The sequence below is a fragment of the Gekko japonicus genome, unplaced genomic scaffold, assembly GCF_001447785.1.
Source record: "Gekko japonicus isolate JY-2015 unplaced genomic scaffold, Gekko_japonicus_V1.1 scaffold325, whole genome shotgun sequence".
Lineage (NCBI taxonomy): Eukaryota > Metazoa > Chordata > Lepidosauria > Squamata > Gekkonidae > Gekko > Gekko japonicus.
The window spans coordinates 166,586-188,226 of NW_015164674.1; the positions used below are offsets into that span (position 1 = coordinate 166,586).

At 43.8% G+C, this 21,641-nt stretch overlaps 1 protein-coding gene across 2 annotated transcripts in view; it reads right to left on the minus strand.

Moving 5' to 3' along the window:
• The window catches only part of A1CF (APOBEC1 complementation factor), a 26,133-nt gene that overhangs the window by 2,460 nt on the left and 2,032 nt on the right, over window positions 1-21,641 (minus strand). The window contains exons 2-10 of one of the 2 annotated variants that reach the window (XM_015409261.1): window positions 20,694-20,828; window positions 17,026-17,156; window positions 16,026-16,264; window positions 15,036-15,200; window positions 10,833-10,930; window positions 9,464-9,734; window positions 6,708-6,892; window positions 5,402-5,538; window positions 3,724-3,857 (exon numbers count right to left, since the gene is read on the minus strand). In XM_015409261.1, coding sequence (XP_015264747.1) covers window positions 3,724-3,857; window positions 5,402-5,538; window positions 6,708-6,892; window positions 9,464-9,734; window positions 10,833-10,930; window positions 15,036-15,200; window positions 16,026-16,264; window positions 17,026-17,156; window positions 20,694-20,828 — 1,495 coding nt within the window. Of the gene's footprint in view, window positions 1-3,723; window positions 3,858-5,401; window positions 5,539-6,707; window positions 6,917-9,463; window positions 9,735-10,832; window positions 10,931-15,035; window positions 15,201-16,025; window positions 16,265-17,025; window positions 17,157-20,693; window positions 20,829-21,641 lie in introns of both variants that reach the window. The other variant, XM_015409260.1, reaches the window with a different exon arrangement.

A 21,641-nucleotide genomic window follows, 5' to 3' on the forward strand; every position in this document is an offset into this window, starting at 1 on the left:
AAAGAACACAACACAGCCTTTCTCTTTCTTGCTTCCCCCTTTTTTCCCCCAGCAGCTTACAGAATCATCTGATGGAATACAATATAAATAATAAAAATAAAGAACGCCAGATATCTACTCTTTGAAGAACTGGGGCATTCACAAGGTCACAGTGTTTTTCCTCTGGCTCAGTTTGGTGAGGAACATTTCACCACCCTGGTTCTTTCTTCACAACCACTAATAAAGATTCAAATAATTGTACTGGGCTCTCCTCTACACACTGGAACAATGCTTTGCTGACACCATTGAAGTGTTCTGCACTTTGCTGAAAGAGGTGGGTTTAAAAATGTTCACTCCACACATACATCTGGGGGAGAATTTTAGACAAACCTGCGCTGAATTCGATCTGCTTTACTTAATTAATACCAACTGGCCTACTTTGCCAGTTTGTTTTAAATAATTGTAATGGCCTGTCTATTAAAAAGGGCCAAGGTGCCTTTAGATCATGATGGCTGCTATCTTCTGTCCTCTGTGGCAGGTTTCTGTTGCTGCAAGTGGGTCATCTGAAGCTGGAGACAGGTATAACATTTTAAGTGTGGCACAGGTGGCTTTGTAGCACCAGCAGTTCAGGCCAACTTTGTTCTCTGTTTTGCTGTGTCTGAACCAGGGACAGCCACTTTCTCATATCAAGAGTAGAGATGAAGGCTAGCACCTCTAGCATAACTGGAGTGACTGGTCCTTACCCTCAGTCCCCACAGCAGTTTGGTAGCTGTACTTAAACATTAAAGAACAGAAAGAACATGCCACACCTTGTAACCCAGAGTTCCAGCTTTGCCTTTTACCGTTTCTTTATCTGGCTTTTTAAATGCCAGACTAAGCCTATTGAAGCACCCAAACAGGGCAATGGTGGGGGTGCCAACTCTGGGTTAGGAAATTCCTGGAGGTTTGAGGGTGGATCCTGGAGAGGGTGGGGCATGAGGAGGGAAAGAAAAACCATAAAACATTACAATAAATTCAACCTATTGAGATTTAGCGGCCATCCGTTATAAAGTGCTAGTGCTTATGCGACACAGCCAGTGTGGCCAGGGCTATTAGAACGCTTGTCGAAACAGCTTGGTCTTCACCGCTCTACGGAATTGTTGAAGTTCCCGCAGAGCTCAAATTTCAATTGGGAGCTCATTCCATAGCATCGGTGCAGCTAGGGAGAATGCCCTGGTACTTGTTGCTGTTAACTTAGCATCCCTAGGGCCAGGGGGGACCAGGCGGTTTTGTGTCCCGGATCTCAGTGCTCTCAGGGGAACATACGAGGAAAGACGGTCCCTCAGGTAGACAGATGGGCCACTGGTTTTATCCTGCATGTCCCTGCTTATTTTCTTATGGTATAATTCACTCCAAAATGTTCCTTTGCAGACTTCTTTGCTACAAGCAGAAACTGTACTTTGTATGTCAGCACCCTATCCATCCTGAGAAGGTTTGTGATGGTGTGCAAAGCTTGGAGCTTCCATTCATGGTGAATGAATCACACAAGTCACTCTCCACAAGCAAAACCAGGGAGGAGCAGCTACCACTGGCTATGTGGTTGTATTTAGGGTTGCCCGGTCCCCCCTGGCCAATGGCAGGGGATGGGGCGTAGGGCTGCCAGATCCAGGTTGAGAAACTCCTGGAGATTTGGGGATGGAGCCTTAGGCGGTACAATGCCATAGTGTGCACTCTCCAAAGCATCCATTTTCTCCAGGGGAACTGATGTCTGTAGTCTGGAGATGAGCTGTAATTCTGGGGGACCCCAGGTCCCACCTGGAGGGTGGCATCCCTAGTTTTGTATTTATTGGCCCTTAAGAAGAGAGGAAGAAGAAGATATTGAATTTCTATCCCGCCCTTCACTCAGAGCAGCTTACAAACTCCATTCCCTTCCCCACAACAGATACCCTGAGAGCGCTCTTTTGAGAACTGCTTGTGAGAGCTCTGACAGAACTATGGCTTGCCCAAGGTCATCCAGCAGCTGCAAATAGAGGAGCGGGGAATCAAATTCGGTTCTCCCAGATTAGAGTCTGCGCACTTAACCAAACTGGACAGCCTGTTACATTTCCTTCTCTAGCATTTAAACGGTCTCTGGAAAAGTGGCAAAACTTGACTCTTTTGTCTTACTTCTCTGACTACCTGGTTGGGATCTGCTTGGACCAGAACTATAACAGATTGGCAATTCCTGTTTGCTTTTTGGGGCAGAAATTTTGCTCTGCTGTTTTCACTCCTCAGTATTCCACTTCCTATCTTCCTACAATTACCCTCTGCAGTGCAATGTTGTATACGCAACGAGTTACACGAATTGGCTGACAGAAATGCATACATGGAAAGGCTGCTGTATGTGAGAGTTGTTGCATAAGCAGCTCCCTGTGTGGCTCTAACAGTTACTAAAGCAGCTTACAAACTCCATTCCCTTCCCCACAACAGATACCCTGAGAGCGCTCTTTTGAGAACTGCTTGTGAGAGCTCTGACAGAACTATGGCTTGCCCAAGGTCATCCAGCAGCTGCAAATAGAGGAGCGGGGAATCAAATTCGGTTCTCCCAGATTAGAGTCTGCGCACTTAACCAAACTGGACAGCCTGTTACATTTCCTTCTCTAGCATTTAAACGGTCTCTGGAAAAGTGGCAAAACTTGACTCTTTTGTCTTAGTTCTCTGACTACCTGGTTGGGATCTGCATGGACCAGAACTATAACAGATTGGCAATTCCTGTTTGCTTTTTGGGGCAGAAATTTTGCTCTGCTGTTTTCACTCCTCAGTATTCCACTTCCTATCTTCCTACAATTACCCTCTGCAGTGCAATGTTGTATACGCAACGAGTTACACGAATTGGCTGACAGAAATGCATACATGGAAAGGCTGCTGTATGTGACAGTCGTTGCGTAAGCAGCTCCCTGTGTGGCTCTAACAGTTACTAACCTTGTGATGAGAAACTGGAACAGAAGAGGGGGACTCACACTTGGGGACAGCAGCTTCATTTGAACAGCTTCCTATGCAGAGCTGAATCCTTGAAACTGCATTTTTTTGCCATTATCATGACTGACTGCATGTGTGAATTAGATGTCTCCTCAAGCTGCAGGGAGAACAGCAGGCAAGGGAAGGAGGCACTGAGCAAAGAAATAAATCTGGGATAGCACAACCCCCGGCCATAAGTAAATGCAGCCCAAGTGGGTTGTCTTGTCCCCACCAGAAAATCCAGTTACAGAACGCTGCTGCAGTGCAAAGGTGACACAATATCTAATAATGTGGGGATGCAGCCCAGATTTAATCAGAACTTTTAATGCATGATCTAGACAATATCTGGTTCACTATGCCAAATATGTGATTTCAACTTTAAGCATTTAAAGCTTAGTTTCAACATCTCAATATTTTCCCTGCTGGTAGTTTGCCCCTGGGGGCTTCGACCAAAGTTGCCAATCTAAACATATATACATAGGGAGTCCAGCCAATGCAAATGTACAGTCATCAGCATTAGGCACATCATTAAAACTTGTTTGAATAAATACCTCCATCCATCTCACTTGAGCCTGCAGTGATGTCTTTGTGGTCAAGCTAAGCCGTGAAATAGTGACTGGAATAGACTAGGGTGTGTTAAGTAAGGCTGCACAGAGAGGGAAGTGAAATTCCACCTCTGAGACGTGGTTCAAGCATGTCTATCATTTTGCGGCCCATAACAGCCAATTAAAGAGGGTCTGGAAAAGAATCTGTCAGTATTCTACATACCTGGGAAAGGAGCTGTAGCAGTCGGAGTCTCTGCTCCCTCCATGGGGATGCCCAAGGTCTGAAGGGTGTACTCTGCTGCATAGGTTTTGGCTTCGTCTACATAAGCACTTAGCTTGGGCGGCGTGAAGGGATGCCTACAAATCAGTGGCAAACATCTGTTTCCATCATTTTGCTAATACTAGCATCTTGGCAAACAATTCTTCACTCTCTCTGATGTAAACTTTTTTTTTGCAAGTATGATGTCGCTAATATTGTTTAAAAGGATATCTGCAAGATAGCCAGGGTGGTTGCTCCACGCCTGCCTGCCCCCCACCTGGTGACACGGACTAGGAGGGTGGGCGGCAGCTTCGTGCCTCACCACAGCCCAGCAGGGGGGCAAAGAGGGTGGATAGGGCCTTGTCCTTCCGCTAGGGGACCGAGGAGGGCTGGGGATGGCTTTTTGCCTCCCCCCAGGCAGTGAGTCCCACGCTTGTCTGCCAGGGGACAATGAGGGTCAACAGCAGCCTCTTACCTTCCCGAGGCTCAGGAAGGGAGGAATGGGAGAGCAGTTTCCCCACCTCCCGATAGCCCAGGGGAGGGCAGGGGAATGAGGAAGGCAGCCAGCCCTGAAGATAGTCTTCATGGAATGATTGCAACCCCAAAATGAACAGATTGTAGATTTCAGTTTTGCCCACTGATCAGTAAACTTGGATGTACTCCCATAGTTGCCTATGAAAAGAGAACTGGGCCATATACTTATTGGTCCCACATTTCCTTCCACATGGATGACTATGGGAGATCCATGTGCCTGTGATCCTCGGGTGGAAAGCAAGGTTTATATGACACATATCGCCAGGGCTATTTTTGGGCAGGAACGCACAGGAATGGAGTTCCAGTTGGCTCCTGAGTTGGCCACGCCCAACAGGAACTCATTAGCATAATAGGCCACACCCAACAGCAGAAACTCATTAGGATTGGCTACATTAGGGGTGTTTGGCCTATCATGCAAAGGAGTTCCTGCTACAAAAAAAGCCCTGGGTTTTGACAACAAACAAGGTAAACAGAATAAGAAGCAAAAGGTGGGTGTGGTTGGATGACCACACTTTTGGTAACATGGGGGTGCGGCCTAATGTGCTAATGAGCTGTGCTGTCAGGGGTGTGGCCTAATATGCTAATGAGTTTCTGCTGTTGGGTGTGGCCTATTATGCTAATGAGTTCCTGCTGGGCTTTTTCTACAAAAAGAGCCCTGCATATCGCTATTTTTAATTAACGATCCATCATCAAAACGACCCTAGAGTCTCCTTTTAATTTTAAAAATTTCAGCTGAAATAAGGAACATTTAAGAAGGATCACAATAAAATTAATGGGTGATTCACAAGCCCCCCAATAAGCATAATTTCTGTTTATATATAATTAATGTTTAACTGTATTAGTAATATACCTCCTCCTTTGTGTTCAAATTCAGAGGGATAGAAATAATTTATTGTCTGGCTGTGATGAGTAATTATACTAAGGCTGCAATCGTATACACACTGGTCTGTGAGTAAGCCCAATTAAACACAGTGGGAATTGCTTCCAAGTAAACACACAGAGGATCGATTAGGCTGCAAATAAATTGCACAAAAATGTCCACCTCCACACACCACAAAAAATGCCTACCCTCCCAGGATTAATCCCAGCAAGAAGAATAGTAACGTACATAGTAGGATTTTGACTGGCAAGAGCAGGAATAGTGATCTTATATAAGAAGAGCTGTCTTTGGTCTTGGCCAATGGCAGAATGAAGTTGGTAGACAGGCTGTCCCCAGTTATTCTTCTGGCAGATTTCTTCTAATATCTAGAATGAAAAATATATTCCCTGCTGTTAGAATGCTGTGCTTATAAGTGTGGCCCAGACCATCAGTCCTGAAATATTTTTCTTTCTGGAAACTATATTGCTGGGGGGGGGGGGGGATTGTTTGCACATGCCTTTTAATCTTCTGGTTTGAAAAAACTATGGTGCTAATTTGCAGGGGCCCAATTGCCAAACAGCTTTTGAATCATGTCGGAGGTCCCAGGTTCAGTCCTAGGCATCTCCAGTTACAAGGACTGACCAGTAGGTGGTAGGACCTCAAAGCCTGGAGAGCGGCTGCCAAGCAGGGGAGGTGAGGCTGGCCTTGACAGACAAGCAGTCTGATGCAGCATAAGGCAGCTTTGTGTGTTTGGGTGACTCACTTCAAATGACAAAGCCTAAATGCAATAGCTTAAATATTTCCACGAAGAGTCACAAGGTCCTCTCCAGCCTACTTGGTTCACAAACCCAAAGCAGGAAGGCTGCAATGAGAGAGGGCTAAAGTTGGTTTACAATTTACCCTGCCCTCTTGGAGCTATCAGCTGTGGCCTGCAGGCCTTTCGTTTCTCCTCCTCAGCTGGCCAGCACTACAACGGCAGGCATTTATGTGTACTACTACAGCCCAGTCCTCCTATCAAGAAGTCAGCAAGTCATGCTGCTGGTAAACTTTGACTTCCAGCGGGATAGTTAAACTGTCCATGCATTCACACATACTTATGGTGAGATTTAGGGTTGCCATCTTCCAGCTGGGGACTGGAGTTCTCCCTGATTTACAAATGATCTCCAGACTGCAGAGATCAGAGTTCCCTTGGAGAGGGCAGTTTTGGAAGTTGGACTCACTGGAAGCACATTCTCACTGAACTCCCTCCCCAAACTCTGGTCTCCACCCCCAGATCCCCAGGAATTTACCATGCCAGAGCTGGGAACCCATTTCCAGCTTAAAGTAACTGTGTGCAAACCTTGAGAGTACTGTTTCAGCTCAAACTCTGGGGCAGATGGGGAAAATGGGTAGGAAAAACTAATACATGCAAAATAGGTTGAAAAAAGCTCTACTGTGGTGAAAGGCATAAGCACATCAGCAATTATTTTTCTTTATAACCACTTTCTAGCGGCTAACAAAAATACAGGCAGTGGTCAAGGATTGGAACATTTTTTTCTAAATTTATTTTACCCACCTGTGGAGCAAGTTTAATTCCTTGTGGTTTTAAACTGACATGATTCATTGGTGTAAGCTCCATTCCAGGCAAGAGATCATAGAGTTTGTCCTCTCCCCTCTTCTCTCCTTTGAGTTGGTATCCACGACCCAGGGCAGGGTTAGCCAAGTAGCCACGGCCTCCTAGTCCTCTAACTCCAGCAGCCCCTACAGGTACATTCATGTAAATTTCTAGGAATGTAAGAAGGCATTAAACTGAAATCAAATCAACGGAAAATCTCCCTGATTCTTATTGTAATGGAAGGCTTGGCCCCACACATTGACACTGGATAAGAAGATTGGAGAAAGGAATTCTGGGTAGATCAAAATGCTACAGATGGCAGTCAGCCCACTCATTAGGCTGGGTGATAGGGCCTGCCTCAGGTCTCAGATTTAAAAAATACATATTTATTAATTTATTATATTGGGCTTTTATACCGCCCTCCCCACACACGGGCTCATATATGAACAAACATATATACACACACCTTTTTTGTGTGTGTGTTTCTGTCTCTGTTATTTGTTGTTTATAGGACACAATTTAGAGAGAACAGTTCGATTCAGATCCAGTAGCGCCTTAGAGGCCAACAAAACTTTCAGCGTATGAGCTTCCTAGAGTCAAAGCTCCCTGAGATAGATCTGAAGTATCAGCGCTAAAGGCACACAGTTCCTTTATTGCCTTTGAAGGGAAGGGATATAAACATGCACAGGTTCCTAAAGGACTATATGATTCTAACTTCCATTGTACCTTGTGGGTTTTTTTCCATATTTTTAGTATTTGCAATTTTAGCTTGCAAGCTTCAAGCAACCCAGGCACTTTTAAAAAGAAAACCAAAAACCTGCCTCCATCTGGAAAACATGATGAACCTGGGAACTGCAGTCCACTTCAATGTATAGCTGTCTCATTATCCTTCCTGCAGTATCGGGTTTGTATTGAATTCAAGGCAGGCCCTTATTATTAACAGCCCAGGCCTTCATTTTTTGGGGAGGCCTGGAGATATAGTGGTTGGAGAGCACAAATGAATTCTTTATTACTTTCCCCATCTCCTCTCTTCTGTTCAGTTTAATATGAGGCTCACCTGTCCATTGAATTTATGTACAGATTAATTTGATTGGGGGGGGATCTCTTTTCTAACTTGGTTTCCCTTTAAGGTATAAACACATCAGACATTAAAATTTGTAGGCATATATTTCTACATCTAAATCTCTAAATCAATTATGTTTGACTCTGTTTTTGCCACCCCCAAATCTGCCACCTTCATTCATCTCACCTGTTCCTGCTACACTTTATAACTGGCTCGTTTTAGTAAGATGATTCACACATGCATGTTCATCACTTGATTTTTTCCATCATTGAGTTACTCAAGCACTTGAAGGCATGGAAATGGCTGCGAGAATTGGTGTTGCAAAGCACTGACTTTGCTTCGACATGAGTAATATGAAAGTTGTATCTGTGGAACTCAATCAGAGGTGGTGTGTTTGTACGTTCATGCACATCAGCTGTAGACCTGAGCTTTGTGTGTGTGTGAGTTTTCAGTTCTTTACATGTCTAAACAAACCTTTCCCAGAAGGAGCACATAAAGAGAAGCATAGCTTTGCTTATAGCCTGGTAGGTGAGGAAGAAGAAGAGATTGGATTTATACCCCGCCTTTCACTACCCAAAGGTGTCTCAGACCGGCTTACAAACTCCTTTCCCTTCCTCTCCCCACAACAGACACCCTGTGAGGTAGGGGAGGCTGAGAGAGCTCTTGACAGAAACTGCTCATTTTCAAAAACAGCTCTAATCAGAACTATGGCTTGCCCAAGGTCATCCAGCCAGGTGCAAGTGGAGGAGTGGGGAATCAAACCTGGTTCTCCCAGATTAGAGTCCCTGCACTTAACCACCTGGAGACATGGGGGAGGCACCGGTGGTAAGGTCATGACATCACTTATGATTTACGATAGAGTTTCCAACAATTCCTAGAGAAGACTGATGTCACTTTCAGGTTTTCCTCAGAACTGACACCACAAGGTGTCAATTATATTGAAATGTATATGGTTTTAGGTAAGCCGCCCTGAGCCGCTTCGGTGGGGAGGGCAGGGTATAAGTTAAATAAATAAATAAATATAAGGTTGGGCTAATGGCCAGTTCTTCTGTTTATTAACAGGAGCTGGGGGGCAAGAAATACTCCATCCCCACCTGGGGCTTGACAGCTCTAATAGGCAGTGAGTCTTGCTCCCTGATCTGGCCTCTACTTTTTACACGCCACAGAAATCAAACCCACAATTTCACCAACAGTGACCTCCATGGCAGCTCATGCAGTCTGGCAGGCACATCTGATTTACACATGCCAGTTTGCAAGTCCAGATTGGCATCCGTCTTCGATGCACTGAACTGTGGACCATGATTCCTCTAAGCTGTGCATGTGAGTGGCCGCTCATGAACACAAGAAGCCCCAATCAGCAGCGATCTGGAGCTGAGCAGGGTCTTGCACTGCCCACTGCCCATTTTAAGATTACAGCATTTATATTCTTCTCAGAATGTGAACTGCTCTGCTCAGTAGGGGGGGAAAATAGAGGGAATGTTGCTTTGGACCTGTGCGACTGGAGAAATGTGTACATGGAATTGCATTGTGACGATAACGCTGATATTTCCACCATTCATCTACTTATCGAGTTAAAGAAGTTCAGAAAACTTTGCCTGCATGGATTGCTAATGTCCTATTTATGCCCTAAACAAGCACTTCAAAACAGAGTTACCTCTGATCGATGGAGGCCTGATAATGCCCCTGTTGCTCAGGTGTGCTTTTGCAGCTGGAAAATGGAGACTGGGAATAGCAGCATAGGCTTGAGGTGCATAGAACACTGGGGCTCCCAGATAGGCTGTGGCAGGATCATAGACATGCCCAAATGTATAGGTGTATTCTGGCAAAACTGCCCCTCGTCCTCCTGTACCTCTGGTGTATCGCACATAGCTGTCTTTGTCTACTGGCTTGGCTAACGTAACCTCAATGGGAGAGCCATCCACCACCTTAGGACAAAATTAACGGAAAGTGTAAGGGGGAAGGGGAATGAAATATACATAAGCATTAAAACACATTTCAGTTACCAAAACTGAAAACCAGATTCTGAGGTTTAGCTAAGCTCGCTGCAGAAAATCTTGCTCCAATACAGAAAAGCCTTCCATCTTCAGAAATTTCTGGTGGATCCAACCTACTATCTCCTTCCAAACTCTGGATTTGGAAATTCCTGGAGATTTGGGGGTGGAGCTTCCGGGTTTGGGGAGGGGATGGGCCTCAGCGGGGTGTAATGCCATAGAGTTCACCCTCTGAAGAAGCCATTTCCTTCAGGAGAATTGATCTCTATATCCTGGAGATCAGTTGTAAGTTGGCAGACTTAGTCTACCCCCACAGACTCATCCCTATACTCTGAGGTAATCCAGAGAAACCTTGCTGTGTCTTTTCCTAACTGAAGTTAGGAGGGCAGCTGTGAACAAGCAGTCTATTTCTGTGGGTATCACTGTCCTTATGGAACTGTCCAGCAGGTCAGTTTGTTGGAAAGTGTTTGGACTCTAGTATAGACTTTTATATTAGCTAGGATTTTATGGCTTAATTTTTAAAAAATTAGGATTTTGTTCCCTTTGGTACTTTTGTGGCCTTTTAAACTTTCTTTTAATTGATTTTTTTATCTATTTATGTCAGCAATAGCATAAATAAAAGATTAAAAGGCAGGTATATGAATTTCAAGTGATAAATAAATAGTTTCAGCTACGGTTTGAGCAAAAGATACCCTGGAAATAAATTGCATGTAGTCAAAATGGAATAGTTTAGGCTAGTACTTTGCTGTTTCAAACTGTATAAAAGTATAAATAGCAGATATGTTTCAGTCCTGCAGGTAGTTCACCAAATGGCTCATGATTCGAGTTCTAAGCATGCATTGAACATCACAGATTTCCAGGAACAGATAATCACAGCAAACCAAAATTATTCGGGCCAGATCCACATTGGTGGCACTACATATTATTTTTTACTGTGTATTTATTGACCATCTTTATGAAAGCTTCTTAAGCCATGTCTATGCTATTCTCTTACACATGCTGTATCAAAATACTAAATGAATCCAACGTTACCTTCCCATTCAAGATTTTCATGGCTTCAATGGCATGTTCTCGGTTATTAAAGTGCACAAATGCATAGTCTCTGATTTTCTTTACTCGTTCAACTGATCCTGTAAAAGAGATTTGGATATTAGGTCTGCAGTGAACGCTGGTAAGGCACTGATCTTTCACAGTTATTCTACACTCTTCAATGTGATTATTCTGCAGTAAATATTAAACCTTAGCACTGCAAGCAGTGAACCATTTAGCCAATCTATTTGTACTTATTATGCTAACTTAGTGATATACTCTTTACCAGCTTTCTGGTGTGGGATCTGAATATGTGTTACTAAAACTGAGTGTGACAAACCCCTTTGCACTTTTGCTTATCCGCATGGATTCCCGTGCTAAGACAAGTAATGTGATGTAGCATTTCTAATGATGGAAGGATTTCTATCTGCAGAGGGAGACTTTCTTGCTTCCCCTCCCACTGCAGCCACGAATGTCCCACCCAAATGCTGTTCCTGGGAAACGGGACAACCAGAACAGCATTGGGGGGACACTGGGGTCTGCAGTGGGAGGGAGAGGGAATGAAGTCTCTCTCTGCTGGAGCAAATCCTCCAGTCCACAGAAACTCTCCATGAAACCAAATGTGACAACTGATCTCCAGACTACAGACCAGTTCCCCTGGAGAACATGGCTATTTTAGAGGATAGGGTCTATGGCATTATATCCTGCTGACATCCTGCCCCCCCCCTCAAACCCCATGCCGCACTCCCAGATCTCCAGGAATTTCCCAACCAGGAGTTGGCAACCCTAGATCGACCCACATGTGTGAACAACTGATTTGTGGTGGATGGGGCGATTTTATTTGTTCATTTACTGTATTTCTAGATGGCTTCTCCTAATTGCACAATTAATGAAAAACAAGGCCAAGATTTGCCTTAAAATCAAAATATATCCACATGCATAACATTGTTTAAATATATTTACAATGATCTAATCCTGGAACTATAAGAAAATGGGAAGTGTATGTGTATATGACTTCTCCGTGCTTTCGTAGTTCTAACTGGCGCCTACCAGTGTTCAGGCAAATCCACCCTGGCACTGCAGTGTTTACTGTGCCTCATTTTTCACTGCCTGCACACTTAAGTGGGTGCTTGGAGGTGACTGTTCTCTGCATGCCAACTTGGATTAAGTGATGTTGCCCAAACCTCTTCAAACTGGTTGTCCAGGAGGGGTTAGATTCCTTGGATTGCCCACCATTATCCTTATGCTTCTGCCACAAATCGTACTTCCCACCCTGGCATCTAATCCCTAAACAACCAGTTAGTGGATTGTGCTTTCACTGGACCATGCTCCGTTTTCAAGCAATGTGAAGCAAGCAACAAACAAAAAAAGAAAGAAAGAAAGAGAAAGAAAAAAGAAAGACCACCCACCTTTGACCCATCAGAGAAAAAGGCTTCTCTCAATTTCCTACTCAGTCCCAAAGTGACCAGCAAATCCCACACTGCAATTTCAAAAAAGGGAAGGCGGTTGATGCAGCAGTATAGTGCATGCTCAGAGGAGTGGAAGGCTTCTTCACAGGGGTGGGCAGAAAGGCAGATGAGAGAAAAATGCTCCCCATGCCAGAATGGGGCAGGATCAGGCTTTGCCAGACCTGGCCCGGCCACCAGCAGGAGACTGGGGTGAATGCAGGGACACAGACGGAGAGTTGTCAATGAGGACGTAACATCATTTCTGGGAAGACCTGGAAGTGACTTTATGCCTGTCTAGGAATCACTGGGGGGGTTTTCCCCTGGAAGTGACATCATGCCTCTCTAGGTATCTGGCAATTTCTAGAGAGGTGTGACATCAGTTCCAGGCAAACCTGGAAATGGAGTCACACCATTGCCGATGGTGTATTGTTTTTAAATTCTTAAATTTCTCCCACTGGTCAATGGAGTGCTGGTGAACACAGCCCATAGTGGAATATGGAAAGTCTAGGAAAGCAGTACAAAACAGGTGGAAGACAGGAGGGCGTGGCGTGATGTGGTCCAGGGGCTCACAAAGTGACTGAAAAGTGGCAAAAGGAAAGTCATAGAACTGGATATTTTAACAATATACCCTTTTGAGCCCACTGACTTTAGTAGGGTGTAATTTTGTTTAAGATTGCCCTGCTTAACATCCCGAATGTTTATATATTTTACGTGCATTTTAACTTGTAGCTTGCTGCTGAGCCCTAGGGGATAGGTTGAGTAGAAATCCAAATGAACAGAGCTGTGGTAGTGAATCATCATACACAGAAAAATAATGTTTGTTTTTTTAAAAAAATCCCTATGTCAGAAGCTATATATTTGGCTAAGTGTGGAGACTTTTGAAGCTGAATATAATTGCTTCCCTTATCATTGAGTTTTTGTATCCGAGCTTTGGGCCTGTAATGAGCCACTGGAGAATTTGTGCTTTCAGTTGTGTGCAATGGAATTGAGGTTTTATGCCTGTTAATCTCAGTTTTGATGGCTGGGTATAACTGTTGGCAGTTATGTAACATTCTATTAAATCAACGCAGAAAGTCTGTAATAGTGTCAGTCGGGTATTCAGCTTGTACCACCATCACTACCACCACCACCACCACCACCATACACACAAAAAAAGGTTTTAGATTTCTGCCAGGCATGACCAATTAAACTAATTTGAATTTTTGGGGGTTGCTCACTTGTCCATTTTTTTTATTTCTGTGCTTAATCTCAGCTCAGCAGCAGCTAATACAGAGCACTAAGAACTTGCCTTGTTTCAAGGTACCCTTTGGTAACTTGAAGCCTTCAACATGCCTCCTGCTGTTACCTACATCTGAGATACCATACAGGCATTCACTCTAATTAAGAATACCTTGAAAGGTGTGGCACCTTAAGATTTCTGAACAGCCCGTGTTTCTGCAATATTCGTTCTGTCACCCAAGTCCTCTTAAGGCATGTGATTTTAAGTACACGGTGTGATTTGTAGGATGGTTTTGCATGAAAGCAATCAGGTGAGAAGAGAGGAAGTTCAAGAAGGGTGAGATGCTCATTGACCAGAAACTATTCACAGGTAGAGAAGATGCTGCTTAAATAAAGGCAACCTGATCAGTTTCAAGGAATTTCATGTGCACCAATAGTAACGTAAATAGATTTTGAATGTGGCCAACATGATTCCAGTATGCCAGCCCAGGGGCAAAGCAGTGGGAGAAGGGAGCAGCAAGCAGGGGGAAGTTACACCCACACCTGCTCTTTGTTTCTTCCCTGAAAAATGCCCCTCCTAGTAGCAGTGAAGCAGTGGCTAAGTTTCAAGTCTGCTGTTCATTGATTTTGTTCATTTGAGCTCAGGATGGGCCATTAAGGCCATTGGGGGGGGGGGCTGATGGCTTGGAGGCCACCATCTGCCAGGGCCACCCTAGTCCTGAGCAAATGGTAATCATCTTCCCATGCAAGGTGCATGGAAGCCACTGCAAACCAGCAGCGCTCACTCTGTTTGGGGCAAGAAAGGAGGTTCTTGGCCTGGTGGAGCTTAGAGTTGCCATTTGCCCAGTGGGGGCAGGGGATCCTCTGATTTTACAGGCTCCTGCTCGCCACTTGCCAGCTGCCTGGTGGAAAGGAGTCCCCCCAAACAGCGATGTTGCGTGTGACGTGCCTGTGTCACGTGGAAGTGACATGATGATGTTGGGGTGACGCTCTGGATTCTGGACAAAACTGATTTTACCATAGTGTTTTGCCCAAAAATTCTGGATGAAACTCTGTGGTTTGATGCTGATTTTACCATAGTGTTTTGCCCAAAATCCAAGCATCACCCCCAATGTCACTGATGTGTCGACATCACTTCCGGGTGACGCAGGCACGTCATGTGTAATATCACTTTTTTTGGGGGGGGGAATGGGGAGTGATGCCACTTCCTACTTCTGGAACGTCCCCCCATCCCCCCGCCGGCAGATGAAAGGGACCTGGCAACCCTAGTGGAGGAAGACAATCACGACCTGGTCTAGAAACTAACCTTAGTGGAGCTCCACAAAGTGCAGGCCTGTCTGGGCAGCCAGGTATGCTCTTTGTTTCCTCCTGGGGTGTGTGGCCTTTCCAGTGCTGTTTTATTGTTCCAGTCCTCTTCTGCCCCTCCTCCTTATAACAACCCTGTAAGGTGGGTTAGGCTGAGAGAGTGAGTTTAGCTTTGTAAATCGTGTATCTGTTACTGACAGCCTCTGAGCAAGCTGCCTTTCTCCCTTTCTGTTACCTGGCTTAACATTGTTGAATTCTTTTTCAATGGTCTCTTCGGTGGTCGATAACATAAGATTCCGCACATAGAGGATTTTCACTGATGACATGGTGTCTTCATCAACCTCGACCTCCGGCTCTGCCCAATCTACTGCAATAGGGTGTCCCCATAATTGTATCCTTCCTGTGAAGCAGTCAGAATTCCATAAACATATGACTTTGAATTCAAATGAGATATAACACATAAATGATTCGGGGGAGGGAAGTATCTCTCTGCAGGGATCTTATTACTAAAATGAATTGACATTATTATGGAAACTGCTATTCACCATGGCAAGGCAGTGTAAGTAAGAACACAGAGGGTCTCCTTCCCCGAACTTTGTAAATTCACAACTGGTGGTTTGGATTCATTGTCTTCTTCAGTGGGGTTACATATGTATGTATTTAGTAGAGACATTTAAACCAGACTGAAGCCTGTCAGAAATTGATATAGCTATTATAGCTGCCCTGAAAAAATATATCCTGTGGATTAAAAAAAAAATTACAGAGATCCTAAACCTGGTTTTCCTATACCCTGAGTAGCTGAGTCCTAAGCAGGAAAAAATAGGAAACCCCTTTTCCTACTGTTATAGGTACAGCTATGGAGATATAACTGGAATTCTCCTGTGGTTAGATCAGCAACAGCAGCAAAGCTGTTACCTTACATTCATCCTACACGTGCTATTAAGATTTGCTGGCTGTACAACAAGCTGCTAGACTGCTGCCAAGTTATTGCTGCACTCAACGATCCTGGATTCTCATGTGTTTGTGTATGAGACAGCAAAAGGTCTCATATATGGTATGGAGATCTCTTTCTTCATACACCCGCAAGACTTCTTACATAGTGGTAACAGAGCAATGCACCTTGAACTCTCCTTCCCTTGCTGGGAACACTCATCTGGTTGCTTAGGTTGGTGGCCAACATCTGACTCTGTACCCAGCAATATTGCAGTATTCTTATGCATACTACCTGGGAGCAGTTTTCTTCTCGCCATAGCCGCTGCCCGGTGACTGCTGTATTCCACAAAAGCAAATCCACGGTTTTTTGTTTTGTCGGCTGCGCTAGGGTATACGATCACATCAATCACACCATCTGTAACTTTCTTCATTTCTGCTAAAATCTCTTCCCTCTTCTTGGTTTTAGGGATTCCTCCTACAAATAAACGGCAGTTGTCTACACTGGCACAAACCCCTAGGAGCCGTCCATTCCTGCATATAAACAACAGTTCCATTTTTGTAGTGAAACTTACTTCTGTGAGAACTATTGATCAAGACTATGCTTCAGAACTATGAGTGTCATGTTAAAACAGATTTGAGTCCAGCAGCACCTTAGAAACCAACAAGAGTCTCACGGTTTAAGTTTCCGAGGGCCGAAGCTCCCTTTGTCAGACTTGACTCAAATATGTTTTACTGTAGACCAACACGACTAACCTCTGAAGTGACTGCCATGTTAAAAGTATCTGAATGGTGCAGGTAGCAAATCATCAACTGATAAACAATGCCTTCAAATGGGTATGGAGTATACCCAATAGCAATCAGCTTTTTTTTTTTTTTTTGAGAAATAAATTAGTAGGTTAAAGATTTTGTTCATGAAAATATTTCCCATCTTTTCATGAGAGAAGATGTTACATAGAAAATCTAACTCAAGAAGGATTTATTCATGCATAAAATCCATTTTAATCTTCACAAGAACTCTGTGAGGGAGATTATGCTGAGACTGGATGGCAAGTTGGTCACTAAGGGACTTCTGGTGGTCAGATTTGGCCCAAGGTATTCCAGTTGCTGATCCTAGAATAAATCCTTGCTATACCATGTGTGCTTTGGATGTGGGACCCAGTGTGGTTTGCAGCATGGCTTTTGTAATTTAAGTCCCACACAGGCCTTGAGTAACCAAGTTATGCAAAAACATTTGCAGGATAATTCGTTGACTCAGTTTCAGTCTTAGGTGTATAATACCAACCAGGGTTTACCTAATTTCATAATTGTTCAGTTGCCTGATGGCATTCTTGGCCTCCTGTTTGCTGGAAAAAGTTACGAAAGCATATCCTCTGTTATTTCCATTGAAGTCCATCATCATTCGCATTTCATAGATCTTACCAATCTGAAAGAACAAAGAATAATCTTCTATAACCTTTTTTTCATTGACAGAACACTTTTTAAAAACACCAGTGCCCAAAGTTCTGATGTTCTTGCTATTCTACTTGTGTGTAAGTTTCTCTTCAGAGTAGCTTGACCATTGTCCATGACTGTAAAGCAAAGTTCAAGATACACCTTCTGATCCATGTTCAAAGTCAAAATAAACAAAAGGAAGCAATTGTTGAAGTTAACAGTCCATGTTGCTCTAGCACTGTTGATCTAGTTAGCAAGGTAAATGGCACACACTGATAACACATTGCCTGCTCTTTTGTGCATGTCTGAGGAATTGTGGAGTGCATTAATCCAAATATAAGTAATGATTTCTTGCATTGATCTGTCCTTTGTGTTTAAAAAGATCCAATTTCTGCTTGTGCTAAGAAGAAAAAGAAAGAAGAGGTTTCTAACAGTGCCATCCTAGGCAGAGTGACACCTTTCAAAGTCAGTTGAAGGCTATGGGTCTAGAATGGCATAACTCTGCATAGGGTGGTACTGTTCATCAGAGAAAGAGCCCATGCACAAGCAGCAGAAAAATACCTACCAATTTAAATTGGTGTAGGCAATTTACATGACTCTTCTTCTATGACACTCTTTGGTCCCCTGGTAGCAACAATGAACATTAGGAAGATGGAGGGGCTGTCTGCTTCTTTTGGAAATTATTTCATATCCCTCTCATGCTATGTTATGATTCCACTGGTACAGTAGGATACTAGGTGTTCTTTAAACAGTCGGTGGTAATGGCAAGAGGAAAAGTAAAGGTGACTTGCATTTTCTTTCTCCATATTCTGGTCCTGTCTGAAGGTAAGATTGAAGGGGAGGGACAAAAATGCATAGTCCCCATGTGATATACATATTCTGTGCCCGCCCCACATCAGTCTTTGGTGCAGTCAAGACTTCTGTAAAAATGTCTATTGTTTACACTTGTGTACCCTTTTACTATCATTCATATATATATATATCTTTCAACACAGAATGCTTGCATCCATAGGATAGGGCCATTCATATGGGTGAAATGCACAATGTTTGGAAGTGGTCCTGAGAGAAGAACTGACCATTTGTGTTTCATTGGACTGACTTTTTAAAGGTTACAATAGTTGAGCAACTATTTATTTTTTAGAGTTGGGTTTGGATCCCGCCTACAGCTTCCAGAATGGAAGGATTTCCATCTGAGGAAATGGGACTTCGCCAACCACCTCCCCTCCCAGAGCAGCCCCAATGCCCCCCCCAGTACTGGTCTGGTGGGATAGCGGTCCAGCTGCAGTAGCCTGGAGGAAGTTGTAGGCCTGCTTCAGGAGGGGGAATCTGTGATAGTTGCCCCTCTTGCACATGTGGAATATTTAGTTGGGCGCTAACCCTCTAATTTTTATTTCCACAAGGCCTGTCTGAACAAGGACTGGGCCACACAGAATGTTCTTCATCCTCACGAGAGTCCCAGTGTTTCATGGATTTGTGCTCACTGGTAGAAACACAAGACCTGCACTGGAATTAGAGTACGATGCCAGCACAGGGGTGTACATGCATAGGTTTTCTTTGTACAGTCTTTCTGTTGCTGAATCAAGAGATCCTATTGTCCATTGGCCTCTCTACACACATGAGGCCTTATTTAACTGTGGATTTTGACCCATGAACAGCCGGTGGGAATGGGGCAGCTACACTGGGGGGGGCAGGCTGTTCTGAAGAAGTCTACAAGATGGCTATTCTGTACTATTTTCTTGTGTTCCAGGGAGAAGTTAAATAAACCTGGGAGAGAGCAATTAGAGGGCCATATGATTATGTTTTGTTAAACTTATTTCATGTTTATTGTATTTAAAACATTTCTATTCTGCCATTCCTCCCAAATAGGACCCTGAAGGCAGTGAACATGAAAACTTCAAAACATTTCAACTTTAAAACACTGAAGATGTTAAAGCAGCATTTAAAAAAAGTATATATAGAATACTGAAACAATTCAATAAAAACATATAAGCACCTGACACATAAGTTCATCTTACAAACTATAAACTATGATCACAAACCCTTTCCTACAGTGACCTAGTTAATCTCTTAGAAATATAATGTTTGGCGGGTCTTGCCTTAGCCCAAAGATGGGCTCCGGCTGGATTCTATTTAGCCTTCAGATGTGGCCTGATCATATGTTAGGCATATTCTCATCAGATCGCAGAAGCTAAGCAGGGTCACCCCTAGTTAGTATTTGGATGGGAGGCTACCAAGGAACTCCAGGGTTGCTTCACAGAGACAGGCAATGGCAAACGGCCTCTGAAAGATTGCCTTGAAATTTCTATAGGGTAGCCATAAGTCGGCTGTGACTTGACCGGGGGGGTCGGTGGTGTGCCATGGTGGCTACACGACTCCGCAAGTGAAGGAAAGGCATTTAAAAATTAAAAGCCTTCTCCCTTCATTGGTGGAGGCATGCCGCCCTGGCAGCACAACTCCACAAGTGAAGTGAAGGAATTTATAAATGTCTTCCCATCACTGGCAGAGTTGAGCCGCACTGGCAGCACACCTCCAACAGTGAAGGGAAGTTAAATGCCTTCTCCTTTCACTCGCAGAGGCATGCTGCCACTGTGCAACTTCACAACTGAAGGGAAGACATTCACCCATGGAGTTACACTGCTGTGACAGCATGCCTCCATGAGTAAAGGGAATGCCTGCTCCAAGCAGCCCTGCCACAGTGACCACAGCACAGCTCAGCAATATAGCTGGCCTGAATAAAAACCAAATAATATCAGCTTTTATTTGAGCCAGCTATATCTGTAGCCGAATCAGATTGTCTAATCTGCATTTGTCTGTATAGAAACCTGAAAAACACCAATAAGGGTTTTTTGGGGGTATTTGGTTCAGTTTATACCAAACACATACCTTACTACTACATTGGAAGTGGCATGCATCCTACCTTAGGCTAAAGATGCTACCTCTAACAGCAGATTTTCATTGGACTTGGAAGAGTGCCTGGGAGGAAGGCTCCTTAGGCTGGAGGAAGTCTTCAAACTTTGCTCAGGGTATGACACATACCACTGCGTATTGTCCACAACAGGCAAGGAGAATGTCTGTGCTCACACCATCAGTCACTACTAGGATGCAGGTAAGGAGTGGAGTGTGTGTATGTGTGTGCCAGCCCCCCTCAGTTAAACAGTTACATTTCCAGCTGCATCAGCATTAAGTAGCCCATTAAAGAATGGGGTAATGGATCACAGTGACACCAACTTTTGAATGACTGGAACAGTGTCTCTCAGGTTTTTTGTCAGCCCCCTCAGTTAAACAGTTCCATTTCCAGCTGCATCAGCATTAAAGAATGGGGTAATGGACCACAGTGACACCAACTTTTGAATAACTGGAACAGTGTCTCTCAGGTTTTTTGTTATCGAATTCTGCTGAGCTGTCCGGGCCTGCAGCCACTGTCCCAGGCACTGGATACACTCCCACATTACCATAACAAAACAAACACATTTATAAAAAAGTTTTCTATATGTAAGAGAAGAAAAGGTAGGGAATATAAAAGCATTACTTTTTCACATAGTGGTATAAGTTCATCTTCAAAGAGGTCCCGGGGTAATTTTCCAATGAAAATCTCACAGCCTCTTTCTGGTAGTGGTCCATCCCAACCTGGTGGTGGCCCTCCATACTTTCTTTGACCATTTTCCTGAGTTGAAAAGGACAAAATATATTTTGAAATACATGTAACATCAAAATTGCATGCCTCTTCCATAGACATCAGTTAATTTTCTTTATGTGTTAATGGCTTGGATCCCATCCAAAAGTTCAGAACGCTCAAAGAGGAATGATTTTTGCTGATCGCTCCATGGCAGACTTTTACTTTTCCCTGTCCCCCCAGAGCAGTAGTTCCGGGGTGTGTGCGTGGATTTCGGGCTCCAGCAGAAGGAGGAAGGCAGGGAAGTCGCACTCAATGGACTGTAATTGTTCTGGTCATAGAACTTTTAGGAAGGGTCTTTTGTAGCTACATTAATTTTATTAGACATGCTTTAAGACCTCCACAAACATTCTGGCAACTCCAAGAGGCTGTAATACATGCCCTTCTAGAACACACATTGTTTGGTTAGTGCCTCTGAGAATATTCCTGCCCTAAGAGACTATTTGGATTGCTTGTGCAATCAGACCTATCCTGACATCACCTCATGAGACCTGAAAGAGCCTCTTTGATTTCTTTCATCCTAAAATATTGCTTATAACAAAAAAGTATTATAACATCCAAATAGGATGAAAAGGGAAATGGCAGACCCCCTCTTAAAAGTCTTTAATTATGGCAGATCACTATTTTTTTGATAGAATGCCAAACACTGGTCTGCTCCGATAATAACTATATCTCCTTTCTACTGTGAACGTTTGCACCTTTCTTTCTGACTGGATGGCAAAGCATGTGTAAAGAGAATAGATATCTTGGTGAGAGCACACAAGAGCGAGAAGATAAGTAACTGAACAAACTTCGAGTCCAGTG